The sequence below is a fragment of the Micromesistius poutassou genome, assembly GCF_964030765.1.
Source record: "Micromesistius poutassou genome assembly, chromosome: 14".
In the NCBI taxonomy this organism is placed as follows: domain Eukaryota; kingdom Metazoa; phylum Chordata; class Actinopteri; order Gadiformes; family Gadidae; genus Micromesistius; species Micromesistius poutassou.
In genome coordinates, this window is record NC_140284.1 from 17,962,799 (window position 1) to 17,974,622 (window position 11,824).

Genomic DNA, 11,824 nt, shown 5'->3' on the forward strand with positions numbered 1-11,824 from the left:
AAAAAAAAAAAGACTCATCGGTAGAGGGAGGGTTTGATCCAGATCAAAGTGGAACGCTGCCACTGTGTTCACGTCGATATGTCACAGGGGGGGGGGCGGAAGGCAAATACATCATTCCAGCACATTCCAGCCATTAGTGCTGCAGATTCCTGCGGTGATCAATGAGCAAACAAGGGAGGGGGGGGGGAGGGGGTGGTGAGGCGATTGGGTGACGTAAGATGTCCCGGGGACAGTGGCGGACACTACTGGGTTGGCCCACATAGTCTGACGGGCTTGACTCCCCCGCGGGTGAGATAAATGAGTGTGTCAGAGACGCACTCTCCATCACCCCTGATCGATCCATCTCTCTCCCTCTCTCTCCAACTCTCCATCATTCTCTCTCTCTCTCCCTCTCTCTCTCCCTCTCTCCCTCCCTCCCTCCCCCTCTCCCTCTCCCTCCCTCCCTGGCTCCACATCAACGCCTCTCTCGCGCCCTCTCGGCTCGTCAGCCGTGATCACCCCAGTGGATCTAGAAGGCTGCATCACAACATGCATATGCCACATGTCGCTCTGAGGCAGCGTCAGCGTGTGAGGTGACAGATTAAACTGAATACGGATGTCCCCCGTGGGGGGGAGAGGGGGTGGGGTGGTTGGGGGGTGGGGGCGGCGGTTGGGGGGGGGGGGGGGGGGGGGGGGGGGGGGGGCGCTGTGGCAGCTAGGATTAGGAGCCAATCAGTCTCACACCCACTACAAGGGAGCCACGGCTCCCAGGCCCAAATGTTTATGCAATGTTTATGCGTGTTCGCCGCACATACGGCTTTGAAAGTGTTGCACTTTCAAAGGGGTGCGAGTACGCACTCGCCCACGCTCATCTCATTTGGAGGTAAACCAGCCGTGGCGCAACCGACGGTAAGCCCGTTGCATTCGGTTTGATCCCAGCCTCGTTAATCAAAGGCTTTGGCCCGAGGTCGATTACACCGGCGCCTGAGCGGTAAGCGTGCAGAGAGGACCGCCGTACGATGTAGTTCACATGCAAGAGGGTTAAAAATATATATGCAGGGTAAATCTCAATATTCTTAGGAATGTAACATGGGAACATCACATTGGAGTAAATTAAGCAATGAAGCTGTATATTTTCCCCAATCTCGTCTCTAGTGCCGGGGAGCATTGGGGTAAATCATTGATAAATCCTCTGCCTGCCTCACACTTGCACAGGTAAATGATACCACTCAACGACGACAATCAATAACCTTGAATCCCTTCTCCCTGGCCTACCGGACCATTAGCCATTAATGGGCCTTAAGTCGCCCACTCTGCTCCCTCTCAGAGGCGACAGGGTCTCCACACCAGGGATCGGACTCCGCCGCCACAACGCCACATACCGAACGTGTCCTTGATGTTCTTCACCAGCGAGGTCTTCTTCAGGCTGTTCTTGCGCTCCACGTAGTTGGAGGGCACGTAGCCCGTCTGGTTGGAGCCGTTGCGCACCCTCCACCAGGTCTTGGAGTCGTCCAGGAGGTGGAGCCGCTCGTTCTTACGGATGTCCAGCTCCTGCTCCTGCTGGGCGGTGTAGTCCCACTTGGCTACAACAATCACCTCCTCCGTCATCTTTCATGGAGTCCCCCCCCCCCCCCCTGCGGAGGCGGAAGGGAAGAGGTGGAGGTTGAGTTAAAGGAGTCAGAGTAGTCAGCTGATGAGTAATGAGAGGAAAAGACAGCAAAGATAGCACGGCCGGCTCGATAGCACGACCCTCCATAGCAACGCTCTAACCACATCAGTCCATGCGCCTCGTAGCGATCCAGGTTTGAGTCTGATCTGTGGTCCTATGTTATACATCATTCCCTTTCTCTTTCAACCCACTGTTCTGTCTCTCTCCATTCTCCTGTCACTAAAGGCATGAAAAGCCCATCACACAGATCATACAAAGATGTTCAAACACAGGATAGAACACTGGTGGTGAAATTCCCAAAATGATATTCCTTAAGAATTGTTTTGTTAGGCTGTAAATCCTGCTTTGGATCTGGATCTTGTCTTTATGTACTCCATATACCACCATACAGACAGACCATATCAGTACCCTTTGGGAAGGCGCCCGGGTCATCACCGGGCCAGGCGTCTCCCACTGAGGCTTAATCTAATAGTTGGTTTAGGGCTCCACTTAAATTACACGTTAAGTGCTCATGTGCGACGCAGTGTCATTACCCTTAATCGGAGTTAAGCCATCATCACGGTGAGAAAACCCTTATTACCACAACTAGGGTGCTGCGCTAAAGTGCTGAAGTGTGCAAGTTTAGCCTATGCCGAGTTTCAGCTTAACCGCATCCATTCCACACCACATAGAGCACCAAAAAACAGCCCGGGTAGTTCCACAAAGCATTGGCCTCCATTTCAAATATGAAGACAGACAACATCGTACTATACGCCGGTGTGTGTACAGTGGCCATTAGTTTGGAGGGAAGACAGAAGGATTACATGCTCTAGTTCACTAGGCCTGAGACGAAGGGCTGCACCTTTACCTCTGTCTGTCTGTCTGTCTGTCTGTCCGTCTGTCTGTCTGACAGCAGCAGAGTGAAGGAATGTGTTTTTGTGAAAGAATATGCACCACTGTCATCAAGAGAAATGCGGCGTGACATCTATGAAGCACGTCAAGCATCCCAGCAGACCAGTCTATGTTTAGAACCGCCACACATTCACAGAGGCTCACTGACAAAATAAAAGGAGAAATTCAATTATAAGGACGTGTCAAAAACAAGCGCGGCTATGGGAGTAACTAAGACTGGGTACCCCCAGCCCGTTCTGCCAGCGATTTGAATTCGCCCTGCAGAAGGGTCTGGAGAGGAGCAATACATTTCTTTCTGTTTCCGATAGGTTTTTGCGGGAGCCAATAACCAAGCTGGCTTCTCCCCCTGGCGCGCTATAGGCTGGTTTAACACACTGACGACAGGGAAGCGACGGCAAGCAGCCAATTGTGTACAGAGTCAGTTGAACTAGGCCCGTTGATCACGCCTCTTGTGCTGAAGAAAATGACAGCAGCCTTTCCAGACCAATCGTGCAATCTACGATTGAGCTTGGTCCGGCAATGGCCAGGCTAGGATCCAGGCTAGGACCTAGCATCTACTAGAGAGCAAGCAAGACATTCAAGCATTTCAGAAATAGCTGTGGTGCAGACAGCTGATGCAGAACTAGCTTGTTCAACCACTAGCATGATCTGGAGCCAGCTGTTGAGCTAAGCTGCAATTTGGACAAATGTCCGACCCGCTCCCTGAATATTTTCCAGCCCTAAAGCAGCGACTTGGCATAAATTGACAGCTAAATGGACCATGCGTCTAATCAGTCCAAACAAGGCTGCAATTACTTGAGTCAAGACATGTGCTTTTGGAGACACGCATGTTGGCTCCAGCTTTAGCCGTTTATAAATAATAATAATAATGAAAAACCGAAACAGAACATGTCCCTCTACTAACCACCGTGATCCCTAAGCTTCCTCCTCGCTAGCCATGAGGGATAATTCCGGGGCGGTGTTTTAAGTGAGGGTGTGGGAGGGTTTGTTGGAGTTGTCCAGACAGGAACAAACAGAAGCACAAATTGACCTTGCCACAGAGGCACATTGAGGCTGCGTGGGGAAGGCAAATTTAAAGTCCCTGTACCGTCCGTTTGAATGTGCTCCTTAATGAGAAGGCAGAGGGCAGATACAGCGAGACCACAGAGTAGAATTATGACTTATGAGAAGGGTAGCCACACAAATGACTGTGTAGATATAAAAAAAAAAAATTAGATTCCATTACCGCCAGAGAGATGGATATCCTGTGTGCAGACTATATTTCATCAAAGGCAAATGGGAGCACTCGGGCCCACAGGAGAGACAGTTATTTTTAATCCCCTAACAGAAGATATTCGATTCCCCTTCCATTAAACCAATGCCACAGATACAAGTCTATCCAACTGTGCATGAGAAGAGAGGCAATTATTAAATCAGCTTGTGTTGCAACATTACATTTGCATGAATGCCAAATCCCGTTGAACTATACACGAGCATCGCAGAAATGTCCTCTTCACATATTCACCATCCCCCACCTCCTCCAAAAGGAAAAACCTGTCACAGTATGCATTGTTTAAACGCTGCTATGTGCCTCTACTTGCCAACCCTGAAGCTGTCAAACTGGATTTCCTTACAGGCAGGGACGGCAGAGAGGCGACGATGGAAAGGAGGGAGTTGTACAATGGTCTAATCAAATAAGCTGTCAGACTTGATAGTGTTCTTCTTTGCATACCGGGTCCGTCGACCATCCCCTCCAATTTGTTCTATAGTAGTGGACAAGGCGGGATAACGAGTAGTGGACAGTAGTATTCTATAGTAGTGGACAAGGCAGGATAACGCGTGGTCTCCACACCAAGGGCCAGACTCCCCGCCACACATCGAACCTGTCCTTGATGTTCTTCACCAGCGAGGTCTTCAGGCTGTTCTTGCGCTCCACGTAGTTGGAGGGCACGTAGCGTCCTGGATACTTTACAGGTGTGAAGTATTCCAGGTAGCAGGAGCGATATTAGAAATGGAGTGATTTATGGAGCCCTGTTGAGGAGTGACGTGATGCCCTCAAGTCCTCCAGAGGACAGTTGGTATGTGAGCGTGCTGTGGCATTTCTCTGCCTCTGGGCCATGAGAGTTTCAGTCAAATTCTTTAGGGTGAGCTTGGTGTACTCGGTGAAGGAAAGAGACAGAGTTTGAATTCTTGGAGAACTAGTACTAGATAAAAATGATAGACAAACCCCATAACGTGGCCTTTGCACGGATTTGAACCCGAAATCTGCAACTTTGAATGGGCTCATTCCTTATCAATACCTGACAAACACACATTGAAGTATGAATACACTTTCAGACAATAACTAAACAAAGTTTGGTCATAGTGATCCAAGACCACCCAGAAATTAACTCTGGCTGATCTGGTTCTTCAGTGAGTCTATGTTCAATTGGCAACCTTTTCTTTTTACTATTTTGTCCGAGCATCTCCCAGCTGCTGGTCTTCAATTGGCCAACTGACCCGCTTCCTAATCGGTTCACCGTTTTAGATCCGTCTGCCTGCATCAGCACCATTTTCTTTGTTTCCTTGACAACGCTTCCCATCATTAGGTAGAAGGATGAAGATGCCACTTGGAATCATATCCATCTTCTATGGTGGTGGTCGGTCGAACACACACATAAAGTCCCCGTGCCCAGTAATCAATGAAAGCAGCCCACACGGCTCGTCATTTATTGGACTAAGAGCACATCACTCCAAATTAATGGATGTCCTTGGGTTTGTCAGCGCCGATTTTTTTCAATAAAGTTGAATTATTTTTAATTAATTCTGGGCTTGGCGGCCCCTCAGTTTTTTTTTTTTCATTCAAATTAAGAACTTTTGTGAGTCTGCGCACTCCCACACAAACATAGGACAGAAAGGGGAACGGAGGAGAAGGGTCCTGAGAGTTCACGTTCCCCCCTGACCCCTCATTCCTCCAGAGAGGATCAAAGGAGGGGAAGAGGCCTGACCGACTGCTGAGCGCGGCTTTGCCAGCACTTTTCAATGGCCCTCCAATGAAGAGGTGGAGCAGGAGGTGGAGGAAAAGGAGGAGGTGGGGGAGGGGGGCTCAGTGATTCTATTATCCCGCTGACACAGAAGCAAAAAAAGGAAATAAAAGGGGATTATATAAAACAAAAAAAGAAAATGATTGTAAAAAGCTTCCCAATGTTTGCCATCTTGTCTGAAGACGGAAGACAGATCAGCCATAACAAGAAGAGGAATTTCCACTTCCCACCTCCCCACCCACACCCACTGGCACGAGTTGTTAGCATCGCTTGCTTCCTTCTTACAACACTGCAGATGTACCCCCTGCAAGCTGTAAGTGTTTGAGGCATTTGAATGCATCCTGAATGTACAAGAGCATTGAGGTGCAGCAGATCCGGGCGCGATGCTTACAACACCTTCGACTGAGCGCTGTGTGAACGGGGCTCCGCTGTGGACAGGCCTGATGAACCCCGTTCAGCATCCTGCCTAAGCTGCTCACCCTGCGCTCTCAAAATAAGCAAGCAAGTCAGTGCTGGTGGTGAAGAGACAATTGATGCTCTTCACACACACACACACACACACAGGGAATATTAATAACTACTGGGGATGCAGCTGCGTTCAAAGCCATATAAAATGCTTGGATAACATATTTGGTTACAGATAAAAACACTGTGGTGTAATTGGTCACAGGTGGCATCAAAACTGCATGTCTCTGTATACATCATGTGCACACACACACACACACACACACACACACACACACACACACACACACACACACACACACACACACACACACACACACACACACACACACACACACACACACACACACACACACACACACACACACACGTCAGCTCGTCTTCTCTGGTGTGGTTGGTGGTCCACCATCTACAGTTGGCGGCGCGAAAATGGCTACCATGCGTGTGGAAGCCATCAAAGAGACGCAGGATGAAACAGACCAGGAACTACTTGAGCACTCCTGGGGGTCTCAACCCCCAGCTCCACACTTCAAGAAGACCTTTCATTAAGAATCCCAAATAGTGAGATGGAGGGGGGATGAGTACAGCTATCGGCAAACTCTCCGGACCACGGGACTAGAGCCAAGCTCCATTGTACTGGCACGCGCACGTGCGTGCGTGTGTAGAAGAGGATAACTAGCATTTCTGATAACAGAAAGTGCACACACACAAAATCACTCAGAACTTTCCTTTCCACTTTTTGCAGATTACAAGTCTGACATTCTGAAACCAGGTACCCAACACAAAACCAAACAGAATACCATTAGAGTCGACCTTAACCCAGTCTCACAAATCAGACTTTATATGAATAACTAAAGTCTGACGGCAGACTAGCTCAAATCTGGGTGAACGGGCAGTTTCACTTTCTTTTCCTTTATATTTGTTTTCTACCAATCGTGTTGCTGAAGGTGGGAATCTGCAAGAGCATATTTGGCAAACACCATCTCAGCCAGCTGTAGTAAATTGTAAAAAAAGAGGTTAGGTGTCTAGGTTTCAACTTTCAAGTCAACTACGTGTAGACTGGCAAGTGAAAAAAAAACAACTTGAAATCCATTTCTGAAGGCTTCATCGAACTCTTCAGTTTCTAGTTTCTGGCTCCAGCTCTGTGCAGTCTCCCCCCAGTAGCTCTGCACAGCTGTCCCAGATTACCCATAACCCAAGCACATTACCATTATACCAGCCCAGCACATTAATATATTAGCACATTACTAAAGCAATCCTTCATGTTACACAGCACCAAGTTCAAACAACGAATGAGGAACATGCAGTATCCTTTTCTTTCTTTACTGTTTTCTTACCACCCAACAGTCACTCTTTCCAGGCAATCTCCCACATGCCACTTCCATTTTTTGCCATGAGCTCATTCGTCATTGTTGAACAGTTTCTATGACGACGGGTGGTCTCATCCTCCACTGTTGAGGTTATCCCTGAATAATCTGCCCTCATCCTTACTGCTGACCGTAGAATGTTCTTTAGGCTACTCTTTAAATTGTAAATAACTTCCATTCTCTACATTCATCCCTTCTTCAAAAGCATTTTGGCTTGGAGAGGCCATCTGACACACTATCATGACACACTATCATGCCATAATCAACCAGTAAAGACAGATCAGATAGATGATGTACAGCTTTGCCATTGATTGTTGGGCACTCAGACCCACATTTTAACTAAAGGCAGCAGGCCTTTTTAAACTCCAGTGCACTTTATTGCTTTAACACGGCCCTACCTTTACTTACTTAGTTATTGTCTTGTGTAACAACGAGGCAGCAGAGAGTGCCAGTACATGTGACCGAATGGCACTCAAACTCATTTTGCTTTACATTTTTCTCTCCTGCCCACAGTTGCTTATAGGCCTATATTATTGCTAACCTATTTTTGGCCTTCCATTTCCACTGCTCGCACACACACACACACACACACACACACACATCTTTGGTTTATGAAAGCAAAACAAAACAAAAACATTCTTAAAGACTCTTCCCAGTATGCATCATGCCTCATTACCATAGCTTTGTTGTTATTTTTTACTACCTTTTGTCCTTCCAAAAAAGCCGTGCGCCGTGCGAGAACTGCCTCCTCTTTACCTCCTTGGGTGACATTCTGCTATCCTGGTCCCCTGGCACCACTTCTACTGGTGCTGTAATATGTAGGACGACAAAGCTACCGAAAACACAGCTTTGATGCACAGCGATGTTTGTTTACTGCCGCCTGGAGGAGCCAGGGAAAACTGTGTGTGTGTGTGTGTGTGTGTGTGTGTGTGTGTGTGTGTGTGTGTGTGTGTGTGTGTGTGTGTGTGTGTGTGTTCTAATGCAATGAGAAATCAGGGTCATATCCAGGTCAAAGGAGTGAGAGAGAGAGAGAGTCAGATTGAGAGCAAGAGATGGATAACGGTGAGGAATATTTGTAATAAACTTTGTCCAGTTCTCAACAGTTTCAACTATAGTATGTGCTATTCAAAGTGATTGAGATCCAGTAGATCTTGTATGGCCCATCACAGTACAGAGCTGACAGAAAAGCAATCAACCTAATTGCGACAACTCTTTGATAGCCAATTATCTGTACTTGCTCAAGACAATGTGAACGTAGGCCAGTACATTGCTATAGTCATTTTACAGCCAAAAATCGATATAAACCTCAAGCCTCTTCCGGCATCTGCGTGTATCTGCTGCATCGGACGATCGACCCCCACGAGAAGACAGCAGGCAGTTGTATCATTATGCTTTCTATTAATAGACAGACTTGTTTGGTTTTGAAGAAACAAGTCTCCAGAAACCGGGAGCTGAACATGGCAGGAAAAGCAAAGGAGGAAACCGGAGGAGGTTGATTACTGGGAAAACGACCCAAAAGACAAGAGACGACGATAGTAAAATATAGTAGGCTAAAATAAGGCTATACTAAGAAAATCAACCTCAGCCTAAGATTCCCTATTCGTGTCTGATTCATCATGGCCCCGTAAACAAACAAACCGACATGGCGTGTGCAGGCTCCGTACACGCACTGCTGCGAACACAAACCCTGGGGTGAAATATGAATGAATTCATTATTCATAAGAAGGGTATACATGCGTAATGTTTACTGCACGTGTGTGTGTGTGTGTGTGTGTGTGTGTGTGTGTGTGTGTGTGTGTGTGTGTGTGTGTGTGTGTGTGTGTGTGTGTGTGTGTGTGTGTGTGTACAGCCAACAAACAGCCAGAGGCATGTTGGTAACTATCTTCCGCGGCTTATGTTTATCGCAAACAAAAACGAGACGTAAACCGCTGAGGCAAACAAAGCAGACGCCAACGGCGATCCCAAGCAGCAGCACCGACAACGCTCGCTCTTCCTGTATTTTGGCCCCTCGCAAAGACCACCAACACCGGCCGACGTCGACTCTCTTCCCCACTGCGGGGAGCTCCATCTCGTCTTTTGTAGCGGGGCGATGCTTGCGTCTCCTCATGCCCTCTACGCTCCTGAATTATTCTCTTTGATCAGCCGCAACCTGGTGACTCCCCCGCCCCCCGAGAGCACCGGCTGCTCTGGAGAGCCGGCAGAGGGAACGTGGGGGGGCGTGCTCCGCAGGGTTGGCTCTTCAGACCTGTTGGACGCCTTCGTTTCCCTGCCATGTATCACAGCCCCCCCCACCCCCAACCCCTCCCCCCCCCAAGGACACGTTGAACACACGCTTGTGTTGCATAGATTACATAAGGATTTGAAAATAGCCGTTTTTTTTGACCTGGGTGATAAGCCGGAGTCTTCGGAGGGGAGGTTGTGATTTTTGTTTGTGACAAGCAAACAATTACAACCTCAAAAGTCATTGTCATCATCAAAGCGCTAATGCAATTCGACCATGGCAATGTGTTTGTACGTTGGCGTTTCTGCCGCCTTTTTCCTAACCGACAATTCAATGGAGAACGAGAGGTGGCAGAGCAGCCATCTGGACTCCCTGCTGCCGGTATAATCTGCTGATCGACGTGCCAAACTAGCTCCAAACTATAACTTTATGACCGATAGCATGAAACCGCACTTTCTGATCTCCGCCTCCCAGCTGTCTACGACTATACGTTATTGGACTATGGACTCCCGGCCTGACACGCTCTGATACACACGCACACCCCCATGTCCCTACAGGGATTTAATGTGGGCTGCTGTCTTCGTGGTTCTGACATGCAGCAGGGTAAATGATGGCACCTCCACAATGCCTGCCACACACACACACACACACACACACACACACACACACACACACACACACACACACACACACACACACACACACACACACACACACACACACACACACACACACACACACACACACACACACACGTTAAATAGCAGGCAATTGTACTTTGGCCAGGAGCATAAAAATGCTCAATATTGTGACCGGATTCATGCCATTTCCGTTGCTCTTCCTCGCCAGATATTGCGTCTCATCCTGCCTCCGCCCAAATGTTCCTAAGGCTCAGCTTTGTACAAGATTTGTTCATCACTCTGGCGGTGACATGCTATTGTATGAGGGAAAATACCATGTGTGAGTTATATTGGTTAATATGCAAATGATGCACATGGTGGCAGGCTACAGAACCACGTGACATAGCATGAAATGGCTTTACAAAATAACATACTATGTTATTTAGAAGGATCATGTTAATAATAAAGCATTTCTACCATCCATGAAGGTTTCCTGCAGAAAAGAGATTTGTTCATGGTGGATTTTACAAATTGTAGCCCAGATGGTTGGTTTGACTAGACAAACTGCTTCTCAAAGATGAACCATCACTGTGCTGCTCATCTGCACACAGTCCTCCTCACACGAGACTTCTTCCTCACAAGAAAAATGTGAGCCATGATATAGCTCAGAGATGTACTTAAAGTCTGACCTATTCTAGTGATAAATTTCACTGTGTGTGTGTGTGTGTGTGTGTGTGTGTGTGTGTGTGTGTGTGTGTGTGTGTGTGTGTGTGTGTGTGTGTGTGTGTGTGTGTGTGTGTGTGTGTGTGTGTGTGTGTGTGTGGTCTCGGCTCACTGAGCTTTTGACCCGTTGACCTTGTGCATCACCTGATGAACATGAGAGGGTAAATCATCTACAGGTGAGTGGTATCCCTCTCTTACGGACACATGCACAGGAACACACAAGTTTCAAGCGCAGTCTTGGATTATTTTATAGAAGGCTTGTCATGCTTTAAGTATGCTTTCTTGAGTCCCACCTGCCATCTTTGTTCACTCACTCTCTGCGGGGCCTGCTCGCATAGGCTGTAATTACAGTGCTACAAATTGTGATTGGAAACAGGTGGCGACTCTGCACTCTGTGACCCCTGGCTGCATCTGCAAGAGCCACCCCATACTCAGAGGCCTCCTCGCCGATCCCAACCAAATACAGGCCTGCGGGGGGGGGTTATTGGAAACGCAGTAACATCTGATCACGTAGAACACGCTGGAGATGGTCGAGCACATTGTTCAGTAGAAGTGGGAGCCAAGCCAATGCGTTCTAGGATTGATCACACCGTGCGGATCTCCATTGAGGAACCGGCCACTGCTGATATATGTATACCGGTATGCGTTCTTCTGGCCATCCGTCTCTCTCGCCAGAGGAAAGTAGGACTCAGCAGCACATTACGGTCAAGTCAAAGTCGAGTCCAATGTCTGGAGGACACCAGCCTCGTCTCGTGTAACCCTCAATTAGTTGAGTGACTGGAACACAGGTCCAATCCCAAGTGGTTCCCATAAGCATCGAAAAAGTGTGATTTTGATCCATCTCAGAAACACTATGTGGATAAAATCAACACCCCCATATTATTGTT

General features: G+C 48.0%; 1 protein-coding gene across 1 annotated transcript in view; it reads right to left on the minus strand.

The window, feature by feature from the left end:
* Positions 1-1,597, minus strand: part of nck2a (NCK adaptor protein 2a) — an 8,669-nt gene extending 7,072 nt beyond the window's left edge. The window contains exon 1 of the mRNA XM_084478356.1: positions 1,362-1,597. Within this exon, the coding sequence (XP_084334482.1) occupies positions 1,362-1,587 (226 nt within the window). The 5' untranslated portion in view covers positions 1,588-1,597. The remainder of the gene's footprint in view (positions 1-1,361) is intronic.
* Between the last annotated feature and the right edge of the window lie 10,227 nt (positions 1,598-11,824).